The sequence below is a fragment of the Phodopus roborovskii genome, unplaced genomic scaffold, assembly GCF_943737965.1.
Source record: "Phodopus roborovskii unplaced genomic scaffold, PHOROB, whole genome shotgun sequence".
In the NCBI taxonomy this organism is placed as follows: domain Eukaryota; kingdom Metazoa; phylum Chordata; class Mammalia; order Rodentia; family Cricetidae; genus Phodopus; species Phodopus roborovskii.
In genome coordinates, this window is record NW_026126598.1 from 5,574,723 (window position 1) to 5,599,816 (window position 25,094).

General features: G+C 42.1%; 1 protein-coding gene across 4 annotated transcripts in view; it reads left to right on the forward strand.

The window, feature by feature from the left end:
* Rabgef1 (RAB guanine nucleotide exchange factor 1) overlaps positions 1-25,094 on the forward strand; it is a 42,358-nt gene that overhangs the window by 14,517 nt on the left and 2,747 nt on the right. For 2 of the 4 annotated variants that reach the window (XM_051204806.1, XM_051204803.1), the window contains exons 2-7: positions 3,320-3,505; positions 6,811-6,977; positions 11,905-12,074; positions 21,555-21,636; positions 22,104-22,236; positions 23,964-24,055. In XM_051204806.1, coding sequence (XP_051060763.1) covers positions 3,327-3,505; positions 6,811-6,977; positions 11,905-12,074; positions 21,555-21,636; positions 22,104-22,236; positions 23,964-24,055 — 823 coding nt within the window. In that variant the 5' untranslated portion in view covers positions 3,320-3,326. Of the gene's footprint in view, positions 1-3,293; positions 3,506-6,810; positions 6,978-11,904; positions 12,075-21,554; positions 21,637-22,103; positions 22,237-23,963; positions 24,056-25,094 lie in introns of those variants that run through there. The other 2 variants (XM_051204804.1, XM_051204805.1) reach the window with 2 other exon arrangements.

Here is a 25,094-nt window from a genome sequence, read left to right on the forward strand (position 1 = left end):
TCCTAATCTTGTGCTTAGCTACCTTGTGACCCACTGGGGGAAAATAGCTGACATTCAGAATTACTTAGAACAGTAAAAGGAAGAACTTTTAAAATTATTTATTTTATTATTGGTATTTTTTATCCCATGCATGTTTGTGAGTCTGTGTGAAGATACCCACATACACTAGATTCTTTGTACCCTGGGGTCACAGTATTCCAGGCAGTTGTCTGCCCCCTGATAATGGGTTTTCTGTGTATGTGCAGTCATGTGCATGTGAGTGCAGATTCCGGTGAAGCTAAAAGAGGGTGTCAGATCTCCTGGGGCTGGACTTATGGACAGTTGTGAACTGTCCAACATTGGTGCCGGGAACCTAACAGGTCCCCTACAAGTATTGAAATCAGGTCATCAGGCTTTTGCTGGACCATTATGCCCCCCTCCCCCAGTGGGTTCATATACACATTCTCGATATGCCCAGTGTGCTATCTGCATATCTTTTGGCATAACAGTCACATGTTTGGGGAAGATAACACATAGATTGGCTTCTTAAAAACATGCCAGTTAGGTCACCAGCTCCTAAATAACACCAATAGCTGCCTTCTGGAAGCACAGATCTGAATTCATGAGGAGAGTTTGAGAGTTGGATCAGTGAACTTGTCTCATAGAGAGCCACAGTAGCAGGGTTGTAATGTGGGGCTTCCTCACCCCTCCAGGAAGGGCAAACTCTTTGTGAACAGGGTCTTGAATGGGTCTGCTGGAGGACAGCTAGCTATGTACCAGCCAAGCCATGGTGTCCCTACTTACATGGCTTCTCCTTAGGCTGGAGCTTGATGAGCTGGAGGTGGCTCTGGTGTTAGGTGGATGTCAATATATTTAATTGATCTTTTTCTTTATTAGGCAAATATCTTTCTTGTTTAAAAAGTTCTTATGTGTATGGGAGTTTTGCTTGCATGTATGTCTGTGTACCATGTGTGTAACTGGTACCCTAGAGTTGCCAAGTAGGTGCTGGGAGTGGAACCCAGGTCTTCTGGAAGAGCAGCCTGTGCTCTTAACTACTGAGGCAACCACTCCAGCCCCATGCAAGCCCTCAACTCTTGAGATCAGGTATTAAAGGAAAACTCATTCACCATGGGAAAGGAACCACAGAAACAATGTCTGAAACAAAGTATCCTTAGAATAGATACATCTTTCTTTGAAAAAGCAAAAATGTAGCTAATGGTTCTAGGCTATCCCTCCCTTGAAGCCCCTCCCACTCAGGATTTTTCTTATTCTTAATAAATTTACCTTTACTCTGCTCAAAAAAATTAAAGTTCTCAACTGAGTCATGAGCATGATTTGTATGGGAAACAGTGCTCCCATTGAAATTTTTGTGTAGCTGTGTGAGTTTAGACAAGCAATTGCAGATAATGTAGTAGAAAAAAAATTTGTAATCTTACCTAGTTGTGAACCCATTCTCTGTTACTTGTTTTTAGTACAGTTTATAGACTTTAAAATGTTTTCTTCTACTACTATGGATTGAACACAGGGCCTCTCATGCTAGGCAAGTACTCTACTACTGAGGTAGATCCTCAGCCCTCTCTTTACATTATTTTATTCATTCATGTATTTATTTGTGTCTGTGTGTGGAGGTCAGAGGACAACTTTAAAGAGTTGTGTCTTCCTCACTATGTGAGTTCCTTACCCATTGTGCCATCCTGCCATCCCATGAATTAAAATATTTTACTGGTTCATTCATTTATCTTTTTTATTTTTGAGGCTAAGTCACTGTGGCTGTGGCTGTCTGGAATTCTCTATGTAGATCAGGGTGGCGTGGCCTCAAACTCACAGGGATTCATCTGTCGCTGTCTCTCTAGTGCTGGGATTGAAGGCCTATGACATTCATTACACCTGCTTTTTTTTTTTTTTTTTTTTTTTTTTTTTAAAGATAGGGTCTTGTGGGGTTCTCTGCAAATGTCATGGCAGGTAGGGAAGCAAACCTCAAAGAGATGACTTAGTCAGCCTGGATCAAACTTTGGGAGTCTGATGCCAGGTCTTTTATTTCCAGCATATGTAAACACAGTACAATTTAAGGAAAAGTTTCCTGGTGTAATAGAACCCCTGGTGTACAAAGAGGTATAATTATATTGAAACTCAAAGTGCATGTCATTCTTTCCAGGAAGATGGGTTCTAGAGATAGGCTACCTGTACTACCTTAAGGGCCTAGGGAAGGATCTGGTGTGGTCTTGGTCAACAGGTAGTGCTGAGGTCATTTAGACTATTAGCCCCCTCTGGTCCTGGTTGATAGCCTGGCCTTAGAGGTAACACAGATCACCAGGTTATTAATCACCTCCAGTTCCCAGTCTTCTGGATGGAAAAGCAGGTTCTTTATAATGAATGGTTGCCTCTGTGGTGGCTGCATCTCTTTACACCCCTACTGAGAGGATAGAAGAGTTCTTGAAGTGATGTCTCATTGTGGTTTTGATTTATCCCAGCAGTTTCTCTCCTGTGTTTGCTGACTGTTAAGTATTTATTTTGAGGTAAGGCTTCTGTAAGCTAGGTGGGCTTAGACCCTGCAATCCTCCTGCCTCAAATTTCTGGAATTAGAGGCATATGCCAATATGCCCAGTCTTTCTTTGTTAGTCATTTTTGTTTGTTTGCTTGAGACAGGGTCTTACTGTGATTATCTGGCTGGCCTAGAACTCACAGAGATCCATCTGCCCCTTTTCCAAGTGCTAGGATTAAAGGCATGCACTACCATTCTCACTTGTTGGCCATTACACAAAGTATATTTTTATTAATTTTTGTTTGTGTATAAGCATGTGCCACAAGCACATGTGAGGAGGCCAGTGGACAATTTTGGGAGTTGTTGGGTTGTCGGTGTGCTTTTTATGCTCTGGGTTTTACCTTTTCTGTAGAGGTTGGGAATGTCTTCTCCCATTTCTCAGACTGCCCATTTTTACTCTGTTGATTGCTTTGTTTACTATGCAGGTGTTTTCAAGTTTGCTATCATCCTATTTGTCTGTTTTTATTGCTTCTATCACCTGTGCTTTGGTGTATTGACAGAGTCCTTGTCAGTGTCAGGAAGCTTTTCCTCTAGGAGTTTAAAGCTTTATGCTCAGGTCTTAATCCAGTATTAGTCTCTTAAGGCGCACTGTGTATTTCTTCAGTGTGACTCTGCTGGGACTTGCCATGTTTAACTTTGGGCCTTGCACTGTCTTCTTTCCCTTTCTTCTTCTTTTCTCCCCTTATCACTTGAAGATCTTAGACTCACTTGAATTTTTCTTCATGAGTGTTATTATATTTTAGTAGTATGGTAGTACATACATTAATTTGCCATGCTTTCTCACTCCTTGGTTATCAGGAAGAAGATGAGCTTGAAGTCCGAACGCCGGGGAATTCATGTGGATCAATCTGAGCTCCTGTGCAAGAAAGGATGTGGTTACTATGGCAACCCTGCCTGGCAGGGTTTCTGCTCCAAGTGCTGGAGGGAGGAGTACCACAAGGCCAGGCAGAAACAGATCCAAGAGGACTGGGAACTGGCAGAAAGGTAAAAGGAACTCACTGGCTAGGTGGAGGTGGGGTGTGGCTACCAGTGACATAACCAGGTACAAAGTCCTGTCATTGCCTGGCCATGCTTCTCTCTTTTATTAAAACCTATCAGCAGGTTCATCATAAAGAGAGAATTCTTTCTTTTTCCTGGGCAACACTTAATAAAATCACTTTTAGTGATTTCTTCATTTTATTTTTGTTGATTTTATATTTGAATGTGCTGTTCTTACCTCTTTTGAAGGTAAGCACAGTTTGTGATGGAGATGAATTGAGGTCATACATGTGATATGCTGCACACAAGGTTTGTGTGGCTCTTAACTATTGCTTTCCTCATTCTTTTGACATACCCAGCATGGCAGGCATGTAGCAAGCACAGTGATAAAACACATAGTAGTCAACACCTAGTTAGTTAAGTACGTGGTCCTTGAATTGTGGACATTTAATTTTTCTTTTAAAATGGGACTACTACAAAGTAGCTGTGTCATCTCCAAATACTAGTATGACAAAACTTAAGAGATGGAAGTGCTGATGAGTGCAGGGGCTCAGGAAATGCCAGGAGTAAAGTCCATCCTTTGCCATGATATCCTGCAGACTGTGATGCTGTCTCAGTAGAAGATCAAACCAGATGCTGCTTTTCCTTGTCTAGTCACCTGGTATTTGTTGAATAACTGCTCTGTTCACGTTCACATCTGTGGTACGCTCAGAGAATAGTGCCTGAGCTCTGCTTGCAGAGCCTGACTGCTGAGCTATTTTTCTAGCCTCTTAAGTTTTTATATAGCTCCTTGCATTAAGCTAAAGTCCAGATATAAACAGGGTAACTTGTTGGGTTTATAATCTTTCTGGGTTCTCTGCCACACAACGAGTTCCAGAATGATAGTTGGCTTGCAGAATTCCACGCTATCTGGAGACTTCAGTATACTCGGCACATAGTCCATCTCATCAGTGGTCCTCCTGCCTCTGCCTTCCAAGTGCTGGGGTTACAGGTGTGAGCCACCAAGCCTGGCTAGAAGCCACACTTCATGCCTGTCACTTCCTGTTAGAAACTATACTTTTGCCCAGTAGTCTCCTAGTCATCCTGTAGATGTACCCCTAGTGTCACCGCTGTAGAACCTTCTCAGACCTTTGTCCTGGTGAAGTTTTTATGTCCTGTGTTCCAGAAGCACTTGCTTTCCACTCTGCTTTGGGAATTGTCCTCTAGATAGTGAGTGATGTCCCTTACAGCTGTTGGTTAGGGAAAAGTGCTGCACCATCCTGCTCCTGATTTTCAGTGCTGATGCCTGAGCGAGGATCTCATGCATGGGCCTGAGCTCTGCCTCTGAACTGCATCCATTCCAGCAAATCCGTTTCCTTCTTTATTTATGAACGCTTTCTCTCTCTCTCTCTCTCTCTCTCTGTCCCCTCTTCTGTTCCCAGTGCCTCTATGTGTCTTCCCTTTCCCCTCAGTTCTCTTTCTAAATAAACTCCTCATTTAAGCTCTGTCAAAAAACAACAACAACAACAAAAAACAAAAAAAACCAAAAAGAGCAGCAAATGCTATTAACCCTCGGGCCATCTTTCCAGCCAGCCTGTTACGTATTTTTTAAATAATATGTGTTGCATATATATGTGTATATTGTATATGTATATATACACACACATATATGTATATATAAAAATATATATGTATATATATATAATGTATACACACATAGAGACCTATTTTATTTCTTAATTATATGTGTTTCTGTGTATGTGCATGTGAGATCAAGTGCCTGAGGAGGCCAGGAGTATCAGATCCCTGTGAGCTGCTCAGTGTGGGTTGTAGGAATTGCACTCAGGTCCTCTGTAATGCAGTATGTGCTCTTAACTGCTGAGACATCTTTCCAGTTCCATAACACACACACACACACACACACACACACACACACACACACACCTTCCATAATGTATATAATTTAAAAATTATCTATTCATCTATACATCTATGTGTATATGTATGTATCTACCTACCTACCTGTCTATCTATGGAGGGGTTGTCTCCATGTATGAAAGTCAGAGGTTCTCTCCTTCTGTCATATGAGCTTTGGGAATTGAATTCAGGTCATCAGGCTTGGTGACAAGTACTTTTAGCTGACCTACTGAGATAATCTTGCTGGATTTTTAGTGATATTTTGAGGCAGGCTCTTTCTCTGTATCCCAAGATGACCTCAAACTTACTGTGACATCAGGGATTACCCTGAACTTGTGATACTGCCTGCCTTTACCTCCCAAGTGCTGGGAATACAGGTGTGTCCACCATGTGTGCATGCAGGGCTTTGTGAGTGCTAGGCAAGCAGTCCATCGACTAAGCTACATCCCAAGCCTTAACATTTTAACATTATATTTCTTTTTACATTTAAAAAACATTTTTATGTGTGTGGTTGCCTGCATGTATGTACATATACCATACCTGGTCTGAGGAGACCAGAAGAAGATGTCAGATTGTCTAGAATTATAGGAGATTGTGAGCCACTATGTGGGTGCTGGAAAATAAACCCAGATCCTCTACATAAGCAGCAAGTGCTTTTCAATACTGAGCCATTGGTCCAGCTCCTAGATTGATTTATTGTGTGTGTGAGTGTGTGAACTCCACAGTACTCTATGGAGGACAACTTGCAGGGGTTAGTTCTCTCCTTCCACCATTTGAACTCAGGGATCAAACTCAAGAGGTCAGGCTGGCGACAAGTGACTTTACACACTGAGCCATCTTATCAACCTTTAACTTTCCTTAGTTCTCTCTCTCTCTCTCTCTCTCTCTCTCTCTCTCTCTCTCTCTCTCTCTCTCTCTCTCTCTCTCTCTCTCTCTCTCTCTCTCTCTCTCTCCCCCAAGGTGGGGGTTTCTCTGTACAGCCCTGGATGTCCTGGAACTCATTTTGTAGACCAGGCAGGCCTGGAACTCAGATCACCACCACTGCCCAGCTATAGATCTGTTTCTTAATATAGTAATTTGAGACAGGGTCTTAGTCTATAATCCAGGCTGACCTCAAACTCAGCAATCTTGCCTCAGTCTCCCAAATGCTGAGATTGTAAGTGTAAAATCTGTTTTTGTTTTGTTTTGTTTTTGAGTACTGGGGATCTGGGGATTAAACCCATACATTGAACTCTTTAACAGGTATAGAATTTCATCTTATAGCTGTGTCTTCCAGACCTCAGACCCATTTGGTATATTTAGGTTCTGTTTATAAAGCTTTTAGATTCTATTCAGTCATGTGAACAAGACCATTTACACCTTGGGAAAGCTTGGTGAGGATCCAGATCTTTCACCATCCTCTCCCTGAATTTCAGACTTCAGCGGGAGGAGGAAGAGGCCTTCGCTAGCAGTCAGAGCAGCCAAGGAGCCCAGTCCCTCACGTTCTCCAAGTTCGAGGAAAAGAAAACCAATGAGAAGACTCGCAAGGTCACCACAGTGAAGAAGTTCTTCAGCGCCTCTTCCAGGGTTGGGTCCAAGAAGGGTAATTCTCTCTTTTCTTTCGTGACTGAATAAGCGACAGGCTGCATCTAAGAAGGCAGGCGGACTCAGCCTTTTATATCAGCAAGCTTCCAGATTTAATGCAGAAATCACGTCTGATGGCCAGACTATACATGAAATAATAATTCTCTTTGATTCAAAGACACTGTTTTTTTTTGTTTTTGTTTTTGTTTTTTTTTTTTAAATAAAGACATTATTTATCTCACAGGAGAACTAAAGGGAATTGAAATGTATAGTTCTATTTATAAAACTCTCCATTCTCCTCCAAACTACCTGTCAGTCATTGTCTATTTAATGTTTGTTTTGTACCTTTATTTTTTGGTCTTGTTTTTCTTATGTAATACTTACTCTGTTCATAAGTTATCAGAAGTGGCTCTTTCTGGGATTGAAAGTCACCTGAGATTTTTCTCTCTCAAAGCTTATTTCCTGTGCTATCAGGAAACATACAGACAAGAGAAAGCTCATTTGGGGCTCTTGAATAACTCATATTAAGTATTTTCTTATAGCTGGTCTGACTGGCCATTAAGTCCCAGAGGTCTTTGTGTCTGTGTTGCCTAAGGCTTAGGATTGCAGGCTGTGCCACTTCATTCATGTATTTTAAAAAATTTTATATATATGGGTGGTTTGTTTGCTTGTATGTCTGTGTACCACTTTGTGCCTGCTGCCCTCGAGGCCAGAAATGGGTGTCAGATGCCTTGGAACTAAAGTTACATATAGGTGTGAGGTGTCATGTGGCTTTTGGAAATCAAACTTGGGTCTTCTGGAAGAGCAGTCAGTGATTTTTAACTACTGAGCCATCTCTCTAGCTACTCATTCATCTACTCTGTGTGTGTGTGTGTGTGTGAGTGTGAGTGTGAGTGATTGACTTTGGGTATCTTTGATTGTTCTCCACCTTTTTCTTTCTCTTTTTTAAATTTTACTTATTTATTTATTTATTTATTTATTTATTTATTTATTTATTTTGAGGCAGGGTTTTTCTGTATAACAGCATTGGCTATCCTGGAACTCACTATGTAGACCAGGCTGGTCCCAAACTCACAGAGATTCACCTGCCTCTGCCTCCCAAGTGCTGGGATTAAAGGTGTGTGCCACCACTGCCCAGCTTCCACTTTATTTTTTGAAGCAGAGTCTCTTAACCAAAACTCCCTGATTTAGCTGGTCTGACTGGCCATTAAGTCCCAGAGGTCTTCGTGTCTGTGTTACCTAAGGCTTAGGATTGCAGGCTGTGCCACTATGCTTAGCGTTTGTGTGAATTCTGAGGGCTGAACTGAGATCCTCTTGCTTGTGCAGCAAAGCAATTTACTTACTATCTTGAATATTCTCCCTAGCTCCTTTATTTACTTTTTTCTCATTAAAAAGATGTTTTAAATCTTTTATGTGAGTTCAAGTGCTCAAAGAGGCAAGGGATCCCTGGAGCTGGAGTTACAGGTGGTTGTGAGTTGTCTGATGTGGGTGCTGGGAACTGAACTCAGGTCCTCTGGAAGAGCAGTATGTGCTCTTAACCGATGAGACTCTCTCAGCCCTCAGCTGCTTCTTAAAATAGTGGGGGCTGGAGAGCTAGCTTAGTAGAATGAGCCCTTGTTTTTATTCTAGTTCTGTCAGGCAGCCACCTGTAATTGCCATTCCTTGGGAACCAATGCCTTTGGTAAGCTGTGTGGGCACCTGTATTCATTCACACAGACAATACACATATACAGAATTACAAATAATAAAAGTGAATTTAAAATGCTATAGAAAGAAAGGCATAGTGATTTGCTACTGAAGAGATGGCTCAGTAGTCAAGTGTACTAGCTGCTCTTCTACAGGACCCAGATTTGAGTCTCAGCACCCATGTGGCAGCTGACAGCTGTCTGTAACTCCCAGTTCCAGGGAATCCCTCTTCTGGCCTCCTGCTTACTGGGCATAGAAATAGTGCATAGACACTTAATGCAGACAAAATATCCATCGTTTAAATAAAATGAAAGCAATAAATAGATAAAATTAAAAGCTCGTTTGTTCTATCAGTGAGCAGACAGGCTAGTTGAAGAGTTTCAGTGAGTCTCAGAAGATGCTGGTTGTGTCTGAGCCTCACAGTCTTATACCGTAAAGGCTGATATGGTGAGACACTGAGAGCAAACATTGATGCTGGCAGGAGACCTGCTCTCTCAGAGCCTCTGCATGCTTCCTGGAGTAAATTGGTTTCTTAAAGGCAAAATGAGCAATGATAGCCCCATTGAGACTCTTTATGACCTTCCAGATAGAATGATTATTGCTGTTTTCATTTAAGTGACACACTTACTCCTACAAGACCACACCTTCTAATTCTTCTAAAACTGCTCAAGTAGTTCACCAACTGGGAACTAGGTATGCAAAAATATGAGCCTGTGGGGGCCATTCTTATTCAAACAACCATAGATTTTGATGAATTTTATTATTACTAAATTAGTAAGTTAACTTTTCAACTTATCTTTCTTTTCCCTCCCTCCCTCCCTCCCTTCTTTCCTTCCTTCCTTCCTTCCTTTCTCTTGAGACATTGTTTCTCTGTGTAACAGCCCTAGCTGTCCTGGAACTCACTTGGTAGACCAGGCTGGCCTTGAACTCACAGAAATCTGTCTGTCTCTGCCTCCCAATAACAGGAATTAAAGGTGTGTGCCTACCACCCAGCAAATTTAAGTTTTTGAATGACATCTTCTTGTGGTTTTAATTTGTATATTTGTTATTCTTGAAGTGCTTATCTTCCCTGTTAAGATCATTGGTCTTGGGGGGTTGGAGAGATGGCTCAGTATTCACGTAGTGGCCTTCAACTGCCTGTAATGGGATCTGATGTCCTCTTCTGTTGTGTAGACGTATATGTAGACAAAGTACCCATATGCATAAAATACATAAATAATCCTGTCTGTCTAGTTTTGTGATGGGTAGGGTGTGTCCCCATGTGTGGAAGTCAGAGGTTTTCTCCTAAGTAATGTGGAGCTAGGCATGGTGTCCCATGCCTTTAATCCCAGAATTTAGGAGGTCAAGGCAGATGGAGCTCTGTGAGCCCAAGGAGAGCCTGGCCTACTTATTGAGTTCCAGGCCATCCAGGGCTGCATAGTAAGACCCTGCCTCAAAGCCATAGAGAAACCCTGTATCAGAAACAAACAAACAAACAAACCAAACCAATAAAATGATAGTGTGAAGTTAGTCGATTTAGAACCTTTCAGTCTCTTTGGTGGTATGGTGGTACACACGTGTAGTCCTAGCACTTAGGAAGCTGAGGCTTCTGTCTCTAAAGGGAAAAACAAACAAAACCTTTTACTTAATGTGTATTGGGGAATATGTGTTTGAGAGTGTTAGAATCTTGCTATAAAGCTCAAGCTGGTATCAAATGAACTACGTAATCCAGGCTGACCTAGGACTTGATCCTCCTGCCTCAATCTTTTGAGTGCTAGAATTACAGGCTTATGCCATTGCACCCAGCTTCGATACATTTTTACTGTGAGCAGTGTGACTTGCAAACTGAATAGTGGGGAAATAAATTGGCCTTTGTCTTTTTGGCAGGTGAAAGGTCATTCATTTGGAAGGTTTGCTAATACAATGTGTTACCTGATGCCTTTGTGCTCCCATTGATGGTTACTTTGGTTGGTGATGTTTTTGACAGACTCAGGAGATCATAAAGAAAGTTGTTCAAGAAAGGGTACATTTCAGTATTAGTGATTAAGGATATACCTCAAAGTATTGAATATTTTGGCTATGAATATTTTGGCTAAAAGAGTGCTAAGGAGTGGCTTCTATTGAATAGCTATTATTTGTTTTCTCTTAGTTTAAAAAATTTATTAGTTGGCTATGTGTCTGGGAGCCTGTGGAGATAACATTACAATGCTCTGGAGTTTTTTCTTTCTACTTTATGTGGGTTCTTGAGATAGAGCACATCTCCGGGCCTGTGTGAAAAGCACTTTTCCCTTTTGAGCAATCTTACCAGCCCCTGGTTAGTTGTTTTTGTTTTTTTTTTGTTTGTTTGTTTGTTTTTGTTTTTGTTTTATGTTTTATTTGGGTGGAAGTGGCTGTGTACTAGTACTTTTCCACTGCACTCAGTGGAACTTCTGACTTCAGGAAGCACAGCCCCCCCCCCCCACATTTGTTACCTTATAACAGTATCCTGCCTTCCTACACCTGTAACTCACTTTAACACAGCTGTTAGGCTGGTAGCACAAATTTGAGAGTTTTTGTTATTACTTGATGTGCTTTTTCTAACTGTTTATTTTCTGGATCTCACTGTGTAGCCTGGAACTCACTATGCAGACCAAACTGGCCTTAGTTTAGAGATCTGCCTACCTCTGCCTCTGCTGTGATTAAAGGTTGTTGCCATGTGCCCGGCCCTATATTTGTATTTTTAAGAATTCCCTAATTCAGTTGATCACAGAGAGCAATCAGGAGTCATTCTCTGTTCTACTCTGGTTCTTGGAGGTTGAATTTAGGTCACCAGGCTTGAATGACTAGCTTTTTTTGCCTGCGGATCCATCTGGCCATCCTGTAGTTAAGTTTTTTAAGACAGGGTCTCATGTAACCCAGGCTGACTACAGTCTCACTAGGTAACTGAGGATGACCTTGAGCTGACCTGGATCCTCCTGCCTCCACTTCCCAAGGATTACAGTTGTATACCTAGTTTATGCATTGCTGGGTCTAGAACCAAGGGATTTTTACAAACCAGGCAAGCACTCTATCAACTGAGCCATGTTTCCAGTCCAGCTGAATATGTTTTAGATCATGTAATTTTATCTACTTATAATTCCAAATTTTCCTTACTTTAAGGACACTCATCCAAATGTTTAAATATAAAGTGATGTAAATTTAATCTTAATTAAACATAAATTCAATAATCTTGATAGTTACATAGATTAATTCCATACATTAGTCTTCTGGGTAACAAAACTTACTGTGTTTAATTTTCTCAGCAGAAATTCAGGAAGCCAAAGCTCCCAGTCCTTCCATAAACCGGCAAACCAGCATTGAGACGGATCGAGTGACTAAAGAGTTCATAGACTTTCTCAAGACCTTCCACAAGACAGGCCAAGAAATCTATAAACAGACGAAGATGTTTTTGGAAACAATGCATTACAAAAGGGTAGGCTGAGTCTAACCACTTGGAAATAAGAGCTGTGGTTTTAGGGAAGGTTAGAGATAACTGTGATCTTGTCATTTTACACCTGAGAAGAACAAGGTGACGTTTACGTAAGACAAGCCTTTTGGCTCAGTTAACACCTGACTCTCAGGCTGGTACTTTTCCACTGTGCTCTGGTCATCTCTGTGAAACTTCTGAAGTTAGTTACCTTGTAATGGAGTAGCCTGCCTCCATAGACCTTATAGACCTTAGCTCAACTCTTTTGTTTTTCCCCAGACAGGGTTGCTCTATATAGCAGCTCTGGCTGTCCTGGAATTTGCTCTATAGATCAGGCTAGTCTTGAACTCACAAGTGCTGGGATTAAAGGCTTGTGCTACCCAGCTCAACTCTTTAACTCTTTTTTTTTTTTTTTTTTTTTTTTTTTTTAAGATTTAGTTATTTATTGTGTGTACATGTTCTGTCTGCATGCATGCCTACATGCCAGAAGAGGGTACCAAATCTTACTATAGATAGTTGTGAGCCACCATGTGATTGCTAGGAATTGAACTCAGGATCTCTGGAAAGAACAACCAGTCAGTGCTCTTATCTCTGAGCCACCTCTCCAGGCTCTTTAGTTTAACTCTTAGGCCAGTAGCATGAAGTCTACGTTGTTATTACTTGTTTTACTTTTTGTATTTGGATCATTCCTTTTTTCTACTTTTATTCTTTGATTGAGACAGGGTCTCACAGTTGTAGTCCTGGCTGGCCTTGAACTCACAGAGAGCCTCCTGCCTCAGCCTCCTGCCTCTGCCTCCTACGATTAAAGGTGTTCAGCACCATGCCTAGCATGTTAGATATTTAATATTCTTCTCCATGTCCACTTAGAGAAACAAGGATAAGTGTAGACATTGAAAGGTACAGTTAGCAGCTACAGTTTCAGTCCTTTTGTGCTGTAGATGAAGGGCTTTGGAAAGCAAAGAGTGGAAGTTAACTGTCAGGTCCCTTGCTAGGGTTTTCACCAGTGTCGGCTAGAGTTGTGGGTTCCACGTGCATCTCACTGTGTAGCTCAGGCTAGACTTTAGCTCCCCACCTCCGCCCCCAGCCTTCACAGGGCTGGGATTACAGGGACATACCACCATGCCTGGTAATTTCAGTTTCCATAATTCATAAGACTATTTGTGAACGAATTCATTTTGTAAATAAAGATGAAGTCTTTTCACCTTCTACAGCTCATCTAGGTCTGAGTCTTCTGTGAGGTGAAGGGAGCTCACAAAGAAGTGAACGGTAATCAGGGTGCAGAGCTGCACAACTGTGCCCCTCCTCCAGGCATCTCTAGCCTAATAAGTGATGGGTCTGTGCCCGACATTCCCAAGTGTTCCTAAGGTTCAGTTCTGGAAGGGGAAGCTTTTCCTTCTTGCTCTTCAGGGGGTGCCATGACCCCATGTTAGCAAGCAACTGTCTCTTTTTCTTTAAGTATTTGTAAAGAAACAGTGACATTTAGAGTTCAAGCAAGCTACCACTGGTGTTAATGTATGGGTTGGGGGGAGAGAGAGAGAGAGAGAAAGAGAGAGAGAGAGAGAGAGAGGACAACGATAGGCTTCTTTAATGTGTAAAAAGTGAGGTTTGAGGGGTTTTTGTTCTTGGGCTGGAATGGTCAAGAGGAGATCCCTACTGAATTTGCATTTAGGCTGCAGTATGTACAGAATATATACTGTGTTTATATTATATTTCCAGAAGCACTGTTCAACTTGGGTTTGTTTTCCTTATGAGAAGCATAATGTACTCTTGTTCTGAAATCATTTAATTGACCTTTTACTGAGTCTGTGAAAATAAATAGGCAAGCCTGGTGTGGCGATGCATGCCTTTATTAACAGCACTCTGGAGGAAAAGGTAGGCAGATCTCTGTGAGTTTAAGGATAGTGTAGGCTACATAGTGAGTTCTAGGCCAGCCAAGGCTGCACAATGAGACCCTGTCTCAAATAAATAAATAAATAAATACATACATACATACATACATACATACATACATAGAAAAAAAAATATAAGCAAGCAGCTGTCACAGATGCCACCATGCTGTGTGTTCAGGGAATCACTAATTGATACTGGAGATCTCAATGAGCCTTAAATTCCTCCTGTTTTAAAAACTATTGTGCAACTAAGTTTCTGTTTTACACTAGCACCAACTGTTTTGTGGTAAGCATCCCCATTCTCACTCATGGGTCCTGTGTATCTTTGGTGTCTAGCATGATGGACCACATATCTGATACATTTTATATGTACAGATGAATTTTTAAAAGTTTATTTATTTGTTTGCTTACTTGTGTGTTTGTGTGTGTGTGCTTGTGTGTGTATAGGTGTGCACATATGGAGGTCAAAGGGCAACTGTTCTCTCTTTCCACCGTGTAGGTCCTAGGGATCAAACTTAGGCCTCTAGGCTTGGCAGGAAGTGCCTTTATCCACTAGCCACCTCACCAGGTGTTGAAGGAATCCATACTAGCCTTTGACTTCAAGTTATAAAATTTGTTATTTATGGCTGAACTCACTTAATCTAGCTTTAAGACACTAACCAGATAGATTTATTAAGTACAACATAGGGGACAGTTCCTGGAGATTTCAAAACATACTGTAGGTTAAGGTCCATTCTGTATTGAGCTCTTCAAATGTGCTTACAAACCTTTTCTGTACTTAAACTTTCTTGATATTGCTCTAAGGGCCTATTGAGCTTGAAAACAACCCCTTATCCGTAGAAATAGCCCCACTGACCATTGATATAAACTGATCTTTGTTCCTATTGCATTACACAGATTCTTTCTCCAAATTGTTGGTGTAGAACAATGACACACTCTTGCCTGTGTCTGATTCTGCATCGTTCCTGTTTTCTCCAGTCCTAGTTTATACCAGAGTTGAACAACCTGTTCTGTATGTGGGCCAAGATTAGACAATTGTTTTCAGAACTGCATTAAATGTCTTTCCCAGACATTTGATCTTTGTCAGGAAACAATCTGCATTTAGGCTTTAAAAAAAAAAAAAAACTAAATATGTTCCCTTTGACTAAAATTTCAGATCCAACAACCTTTTTTGCTAATATTTTCCAAAGGTTTTTAATTTTTCCTCCATTTTTAAAAGCAGTTAGTTTATTAAAGATATTTTGAAATAGATTTTAAAGCTCAATGGTTGAGGGACACTCCAGAAGAAAGATACATCCTGAAGTGTGGGTGTGTGGGGCTTCTTCTGAGGGAGTCACTCCTTTTTCTCTTTTAAGATTTATTTTTCTTTGTATGTAACGAGCCCAGGGAGAGGGCTTTGAATTCCCTGGTGCATGGGTTATAGTTAATTGTGAACAGCCATGTAGAAGCTAGGAACAGAACCTCACCATATCTGGCTCTGTGATTAGCTACCTGATTTAATACATATTATTGAACCTCTTCGTAGTCTTCAGAATGATATCTTTCCATTGCAGTGAGAACAGCATTTGCATAATTAACACTGTTATATAAATCACTTCTGTAATCTCGAAGATCCAGATCACCAAGCTTGAAGTCAATCTGAACTACAATATAGTGAGTTCCAAGTCAGCCTGAGCCACAGAGTGAAACTCTGTCTCAAAAAAACAATCACAAAAACATTTTAAAATTAAGTGGTAGAGAGCCTGCCTAGAACACAGTCCCAGTCCTGTGAAAAGGAAGTGGAGAAAGCCTGCCAGGCATGGTGGTGCACACCTAATCCCAGCCCTCAGAAGGTAGGTGCTGGCACATCTCTGAGTTCAAGGCCAGCCTGGTCTACAGAGTGAGTTCTAGGATAGCTAGGGCTACACAGAGAAACCCTGTCTTGAAAAACAAAACAAAACAAGCAAACAAAAAAATCAAAACATCCTCCCCTCCCCCCCAAAAGAGAGAGAGAGAGAGAGAGAGAGAGAGAGAGAGAGAGAGAGAGAGAGAGAGAGAGAGAGAGAGAGAGAGAGAGAGAGAGAGAAGGGGCCAGTGTGTGGCTCAGGGGACAAAGTTCTGAGTTCAGCCTCCTGGTGAATAAAGGAAAAAAGGAGGAAAAAAAAAAAAGGGAGACAATGGAGGAACATTACAAAAGGAGGAGCGTTACAAAAGACAGAAGCTAGAATTTACAATACTTGGTTCCTTTATTCTTTTTTTAGTTTTTCAAGACAAGGTTTCTCTGTGTAGCCCTGGCTATTCTGGAATTCATTATGTAGACCAGGTTGGCCTCGAACTCACAGAGATCCATCTGCCTCTGCCTCCCACTGGGATTAAAGGTGTGTGCTACCACTGCCAGGCTTCTTTGTTCTTATTTGTATAAAATTACTTGAATGAAACAATCTTACTGTAAAGGGCCAGTCTTGCTCTTTCTGAGGACCTAGAAGTTCAGTGTCCAACACTTTTGTTGGGGTGCACACAACTGCTGATAACTCTAACTCCAGAGAATCCATTGCCCTCTTCTGACCTCTGTTAGGTCTGCACTCATGCACATACCCCTCCATACACACATTTATACATATAATTAAAAATCAAATGTTAAAAAAAATTATCTTAATATAAGACTCAAGCTTCAGTTAGTTAGAATAGTGGCTGTGGGTTCAAGGGTATATGTGGTCTCCTGTGAGTGCAGTATCTATAGCTTTTTTTGTCGTATTTTATTACTTTATGTATACGGGTATTTTGCCTGCATGTATATCTGTGTACCTAGTTCATGCAGGGCCCACTGAGGTCAGAAGAGGGCATTGGATCCTCTGGACTGGGGTTAGAGACAGTTATGAGCTGCCTATGAGTGCTGGGAATAGAACTTGGATCCTCTGGAAGAGCAGCAACTGCTGCTGTTAACTACTGAGCCATCTGTCCAGTCCTTCAAGAGTAATTTTAAAGTATGGTGGAAAGTTGGGCGTTGGTGGCACATGCCTTTAATCCTAGCACTTGGGAGGCAGGTGGATCTCTGTGAGTTTGAGTCCAGCCTGGTCTACAGAACTAGTTCCAGGACAGGCTCCAAATCAATAAATATAGTCTTGAAACAACAAAAAACAAAACAAAACGAAATAAATAAAGCATGGTGGAAAGTTGGGCATTGTGGTACATGCCTTTAATTTCAGTACTCAAGAGGCAGAGGCAGGTAGATTGCATCTCTGAGTTATAGGCCAGCCTGGTCTACATAATGAGTTCAAAGTCAGCCAGAGCTATATAGTGAGACCTCATCTTGAAAGGCAAGTAAGCAACTAAGCATGGGAGACCCAGAGAGACACTGCTCCCTCCCATCCTTACTAGAAAACCTTGTTATTTGATTTAATGAGTTCCATGGCTTGCTGAAGAGTTTTCTTCAAGTCTGTTTCTATGAAAACATGTATAAAACATGCTATTAGGCTGGGTGCGTTTATGTAAGCCTGTACTTTCAGTTCTTGGTAAGCCAAAGTGGGAGGATTACTTGAACCCACAAATTTGAGATGGGCTTGGATTAAAAAAAAATGAGAGCCTGTCTCAATACCCAAATCTAGCTGGGTATGGTGGCATATGACCATCCATAATCTCAGCACTTACAAGGCAGATGGCAGTGAGTTAGACTATGGTATGGGCTATATTATGAGGTGTAGATCAGCTTGGGCTACAGAGTGAGACCATGTCTCAAGCAAAAGCAAACAAACAGGCACCCGATATTACATGTACAGAAGGCTTGGAGTGGAACTCATTGCTGTTTCAACTGTTTATAGTCTGCACTTACTAATGTTAATAATAGAGCACCTGGGAGTCAGGGTCAGGCAGAGCTCTGTGAGTTCAAGACCAGCCCGGTGTATAGAGCAAATTCCAGGACAGCTAAGGCTACACAGAGAAACCCTGTCTCAAAAAAAAGAAAAGAAAAGAAATGAAAAATTCTTTGCCAATTCTGAAAGAACAGCCTGCCCTTTCTTGAAAGGGTTAATCCTCTGTCTACATTATCACCACCCTCAGTGTACATTGCCTCTAGTCTGTAGGATAGTGCAGTAAAACCCAAAGTTTATTTTTAAATTGAACTGATTTTCTGAGTTACTTGATGGAGGTTTTTCTTCTGCTTGCTTGTTTTTGTCTCTGCTCTTTGAGAAGGTCTCATGTAGCCTTACACTTGCTGTACATCCAGAGACGATCCTGAACCTGTGTTCATCCTGCCTTCACCTCATTGCTCAGTTCAGGGTTTATTTAATTATTTTGGTTTTTTTTGAAGCAGGGTTTCTCTGTGTAACAGCCCTGTCCTGGAAGTAGCTTGGTAGACCAGGCTGGCCTTGAACTCACAGAGCTCTTCCTGCCTTTATTATTTTTCTTAATTTAAAGTTTTTCTTTTATGAGTATGGGTGTTGTGGCTGCACGTAGGACTGTCCACCACTTGATTTCCCTGTGTCGACATAGGTCAGAAGGAAGGCATTGGATCTCCTGGAACTAGAATTGCAGATGATTGGGAGCTGCCATGTAGGTGCCAGGAACTGAACCCAGGTCCTCTGTAAGAGCAGCCAGTGCTTTTAACCACTGAGCAGTCTCTCTAGACCCCTTAATTCCAGTTTTAAAACATAATTTCCATAGGGCTGGAGAGCTGGCCCAGTAGTAGACCACCCAGGTTCAGTGCTCAGCATTCATGGCTTAGCTGTTCATCACTGTCGGTGCATCTGACACCAGCTTCTGTCTTCTGAGGGCACCAAGCATGCATGTGGTGCATATACATATTTGTAGGTAAAGACACACATAAACATAAATCTTTACAAACAAAACCTATATGAGCTGCTACTGTGTGACCTCATTTTCCTTACTAGGGAAGTGGTCAAACATAACATAGAACATTTTGGCCATTTCATTACCACCACTACTCCCCCCATCCCCTGTCAGCCTTTATGTTAAAATTTGCTATGGTGTATGCCTTCAGTCCCAGCACTTAGAAGGCAGAGGCAAGTGGATCTTTTGAGTTTGAGGTCAGCCTGTCCACATAGGCAATTCTACATAGCCTGAGCTATGTAGAGGATGACCCTGTCTCAAAAAGAAAAAAAAAAATTTTGCTACTGATTAGTTTGTTTAAACTTAAAGTATGCCTTGTGTTAATGCTTATGGAAAAGGTGTTTTTCTGTGTTTAAATGAAGAGTTTATAGTTTAAAATGTGACTGCATCTTCATTCACTTATACTTTTCCAGAATAAATGAGATAAGGTCTCATATAGCCTACACTGGCCTTAAATTCTTGATTCTTCTACCTCTACTCCTAAGTGCTGAATCACACGAGTTCACCAATGGTTTACACTGTGCTGGGAATCAGTCTGGGGCCTTTTGCAGTCTAGTTGAGCACTCTACCCACTGAACCACATTGCCAGCATCCACTTGAGTGTTTTAACCCAAATAATAGTTTGCCCTGCCTGGTCACTGTTAGAAACCAGAAGGGTATGTTTAAAGAAAGAGGCTCATCAACACACGCCTTAATTCTTGAGGAAGTTGGGAGGAAGTAACACAAACTGAGTCAGGAAATTAGAAGCGGCCTGTTCTCATTTAATGCAGAGGCTGAAAAAGGCAACATTGTAGGAGTGCAGAACAGTGCCTCCAGGTGTGGGGTGGCAAGGCAGAGGGGTGAGGAAAGGAAGGCAGGTACAAGGGTATGCGTGCGTGCGTGCGTTGCGTGCGTGCGTGCGTGTGTGTGTGTGTGTGTGTGTGTGTGTGTGTATGTGTGTGTGTGCATGCGCCTGCCTGCATGTCAGTATGTGCACATGTATGCAGGTGTCCAAAGAGGTGGTCAGAAGGTGTGGGAACTCAAGAGCTGTTTTGAGTCACCTGATGTGGATGCTAGCACTTAATTCTTGTCCTCTGGAAGAGCAGCAGGTGCTCTTAACCTCTGAGTTACCTTCTCCAGCCTCTCTGATGTCCCTCAGCACAGTAGGAAAGCAATGTCTGTTGACACGTAATGGTGTATTTCTAAATAACAAGTCTAGGATTCTTATACTAGATGCCTTGGTCTGTTCACTGCACCCAGATAGAAGTATCACTGTGCCCATGAATATGTAGTAACTAGAGAGCAATTGACTTTTTTTTTTTTTAAAGAGTAGAAAAATATTTGATTATAAATGAGGCCCCATCCTACCTTCTCTGAGGAGTGGATGGGGATGGGAAGGATGGGAGGTTGGGGGAGTGAGAGAGGGGGAGGGACAGGGAACTGGGGTTGATTTGTAAAATGAAAACTAAATTTTTTTTTTTTAATTAGAAAAAAATAGAAATGAGGCCCCAGTGAGGCTGGGAAGATGACTCAGAGGTTAAGAGAGTGCACTGCTCTTCCAGAGGACCCAAGTTCAGTTCCTAACACCCGTGTCAGGGTTAGAACCTCCATCTGTATGCAACTCCAGCTCCGATCTGAAGGACTCAACAGGTCCATTGTCCTCTCTAGCCTCTGCTGGCACCCACACACTTAAAAATTATTTTGCTTAAAAAGATATGCGTGTGTGTGTGTGTGTGTGTGTGTGTTTAGGTATGTGCACGTGAGTATGTGTATTAACCCATTTCTGTTAATCTATGTATTTCCACGTGGTCTCCTCTTACCCTCGGAGAGCCAGCTGGCGTCAGGCTCTCTCCGGTCTCTCCATGTTGACTCCTCCCTATTCCTCTTTCCTCCTTGTCTCCTAGTCCCTCCTATCTTCCTTTCCTATTGGCCAACAGTGCTTTATTCATTAACCAGTATGAGAAACATATTTACAGAATGGCATCTCCCATCAGAGGTGGAGTTTCAGGGAGGCAGTGATGAGCTGCCTGACGTGGGTTTTGGTGAATAAACTTGAGTCCTCTGCAAAAGCAGCATGAGCTTTTAACTCCTGAGCCCTCAAAATAAAATAAATAAAAGTAAATGTGGATTCTTTGTGCATGTACAAACCTTAAATGGGGTGGGGATGTAGTTAGGGGGGAAAGCGCTTGCTTAGCATTCATGATACCACAGGACCAATCTCCAGTACCATTTATTTATTTATTTATTTTTAAATTGACTTGGAGCAATGGCTCAGTGGTTAAGAGCAGTGGCTGCTCTCCCAGAGGACCTGGGTTTGATTCCCAGCACCCACATGGTAGCTCACAATCATCTATCTGTAGCTCCAGTTTGAGGAGATCCATCCAACACCCTCTTCTTCTGGCCTCTGCGAACACACATACACTCAGGCACATACATGTACTCATAAAATAAAATAAATAAAATGAATATTTTTAAAGAGTAACTCAAAAGGGATTAAAAAAATACCCTATATGTTACAACTATTAAATTCTAGATAGGAGTGTGGCTTACACAGCGAGAACCTGTCATGAAGAAATTAACAATAATGATCATAATGAGAGTGATGATGTAAATGAAATAAATGAGTGCACACAAACTACATGTGCATACAGTGAAATGTAAAAATGATGAATTGTACCCTTTTTCTTGTAGAATATGTGTAATTTGTAAGTGCTCTGAGTTAGAAACTGGTTGAAATGTAGTGTTCTCCTCAGATTCTTCAGCTGCTCACCAGTCTCTTGTCTATTGATTCCAGGATTTAAGCATCGAGGAGCAATCAGAATGTACTCAGGACTTTTACCAGAATGTGGCCGAAAGAATGCAGACTCGTGGAAAAGGTAATGTGTTGGCCAGCTGTTATGCGGCAGCTGGTTGTAGCTCAAGTTAGCTGTTTTCCAGTGCTCCGATTGGCTTGGCTGGTGCCATGCCGACACTGGCAGCTATGTCATACCTTGAGATGCCTTTGAATGTCTTCCTCCCTGTGTATGACCAGGACAGTTGGACAATTGGGACTTTGGAGACTGTCCTGGAACTAGCTCTTGTAGACCAGGCTGGTCTCAAACTCACAGAGATTCATCTGCCTCTGTCACCCAAGTGATGGGACTAAAGGCATGAACCACCACTACCTGGCTAAGTTGTGAGTTTCTAAAGGGGATTTTTAATGTGATATTTGTAAATTTCTTTACTGGTTATATTTATCATAAATTAACTTTTTTCCTGTGTGGAAAATGTGGAAAACAGTATAACAGCATTTATTGATTTGAAGTCCTTCTCTTGAGCTGTTTTGCCCATCTGTGTATTCCAGTGCCTCCAGAGAAAGTGGAGAAGATAATGGATCAGATTGAAAAGCACATCATGACCCGACTCTATAAATTCGTGTTCTGCCCAGAGACTACTGATGATGAGAAGAAAGATCTTGCCATTCAAAAGAGGATCAGGTGAGTGCCGTGCCTGTCTTTTGTCTGCTTTCTAGAATGGAAAGAGCATGTGGGCAATAGTGCTGAGAGCTTCCAACCCTGAGCGGTGCAGCATGTGAGCTTCTCAGCCAGGCACGCGCTTACCTGCCTTTCTGTCGGACTCAGCTGGCTGGAGATGGGATTTGTGTTGGGTATTTGAGATTGTTCTAGTCTCTAAAATTTTCAGGGAACACGAGGACTTGATTTCTTGTTTCCTTGTCAGGAGGGCAGCTGTGACTGTCTGTGTCAAGGCAGTGGTATCATCACTCCTCCTTCCCAACCTGTTGGGTTGCATTCTCCAGGCAGCTGTGCAGGCATGTCTTTGCCAATCTGAACTGGTGATGATTACTGACCCATTCTTGGGGAACCCCTGGAGTGACCCCAGACTCTGCAGTTCAGCAGCAGTGGACCACTTACTAACAAATCTGGATTAGTTACTTGTTCACTGCTATGATGATAATTGACAGAAACAGCTGAAGAAAAGGAATTGTTTGGGTTTTGGTTTAGGAGGGTCTAGTTCATCATTGTGGGGAAGGCAGGCCTGTGGCAGGAACATGCAGCTGGAACTTCATATAACACCATGGGTTTGGAAGCCTCTTCTCTCTTCCCCCTTTAAAATTTACTGTATGTGTACATGTATGTGCCTGGGTGTGTGTTATGTACACCATGTATATACAGGAACCAACGGAGGTCAGGAGAAGCACTGGATCCCTGGATCTGGGGGTACAGGTGGTTGTGAGTGTTCATGTGGATGCTGGGAACTGACCCAGGTCCTCTGCAAGAATAGACAGTGCTCTTAACCCTGAGCTATCTCTCCAGCCCCTTTGTTTTTTGACAGAGTCTCATGTAGCTGAGGCTAATCTTGATCTCCTGATCTTCTTGCTTCTCAAGTTTAACCTCTCAAGTTTAAGAAATTACAGGCATGCCCACTATGCTCTTTTCTTCAGCTTGAGTCCCCAGCCCATGGATGACAGCACTAAAATTTAGGATAGATCTTACCTCCTTAGTTAATCTTCTGTAAAAGCCTTTATCAGTGAGTCCAGAGGTATTCTCTAGGGATTCTAAATGGAGTCAGGTTAACACTGAAGACTAACTATCACAGCACCCAGTGTGTGGACAGTTCCAAGGCTGAGTCATATGGTGTATCTGGAGCCCCTATGTCCTTTCCTGAGGAACCTCAAATGAGGTCTCAGATAAAGGGGCCGGTAATAGATAAGTATGTGGAGATGCCATACCAGAAGTGAGGAGTTGACACAGGGAAGATGTAAACTAGAGGCCAAGGCCAGGGACTAGAAGTTAGATAGATATTAGCCTGAGGAGTAGGCTGCTGAGAGCATCGGTCATGCTGATAGAGAACTCAGCCACAGAGGCCAGTGTAAAGGCAAGGTGAGTTAGGAAGGGACTCAGGTTGTGGAGACATGTCACCCTCTTGGGACTCCTGTGTGTCTTGGACATTGACAATAGGATACATTGGTTTCATAGTGGAATCTCCTTTGAGCCAAGAGACTGCCCTGGTGCAGAAGTGGTGTGACTTTTTTTTAGGGTTTTACTTTCTCCTGTCAGCTAAACTTCTTACGTGGTCAGGAGCCATGTGCTTGAACTCGGGACTACATGATAACCCATTTTCCTTTGATTGGAGGAAGCAACAGGATTAGAGTCTCCCTTCTGTTCTTAGGCCTCTTCCTGACCACCCCTCTCTCTCTCTGCAGGGCTCTGCACTGGGTGACACCTCAGATGCTCTGTGTCCCTGTCAATGAGGAAATCCCTGAAGTGTCTGACATGGTGGTGAAAGCTATCACAGGTCAGTGGGGCTGAGAGCTGACAGGTTAACATGATTCTGCAATATTAACCCATAGAAATCCCTTAGAATCTATCCTTCCTTCCCTCCTCCTCTTTCTTCCTTCCTTCCTTCCTTCCTTCCTTCCTTCCTTCCTTCCTTCCTTCCTTTCTTTCTTTCTTTCTTTCTTTCTTTCTTTCTTTCTTTCTTTCTTCCTTTTGTTCATTCGTTTAAGGCAGGCTAGCCTAGAACTTGCTATGGAAGACCAGGCTGACTTAAAGTCAGAGACCTGCCTGCCTCTGTCTCTGCCACCTGACTGCTGGGTGCTACCCATTACAGCAAGTAAACTCCTTTCCCCTTCTTGTTTTACTTGAACTGCTTTTGATATTTTAAAAAAATCATTTATGTTTACTTTATGTGTATTGGTGTTTTGTGTGCACATATAACAGGAGTTACAGACAGTTGTGAGTTGTCATGTGGCTGTTGGGAATTGAACCTGGGTCTCTGGAAGAGCAGCCAGTGCTCTTAACTGCTGAGCCATCTCTGCAGTCCCTGTGATTTTATATACATACATATTAAGTAACGTTTATTTATTTGTTCATTTATTTAAGGCAACATACTGCATCTTAAATGTGAGGACAAAGGACAACTTGTGGGAGTCCATTCTCTCCTTCCACAGTGTGTGCCACAGGGATCAAACTCAGGTTGTCAGGAGTGGCAGCAAGTTCTTTTACTTACCAACCCATCTTGCTAGCCCAGAGTCTCATTGTTTGGACATAAGCTAAACTAATTCAAATGCAGCTAGAAATGACAATGGCTACTACTCTTCTCCACTCAAGTCAACTCTTCTGGCTTTTGTGTCAGAGAGCTTGATAGTAGCCATGTCCCTGAAGAGCAGTGTGGATAGTGAAGACAGTCCAAACTGAGTTTAAAGGTACCTAGGAGAGGCTAGGGATTGAGGCTCATTATGTTAGGAGAGGCTGGGAGTGGGGCTCAGTGGAATAAGCCCCATGTTTCATCTTCTACTGCATTAACTGGGTGTGTTGGTGCATACCCATCTTCC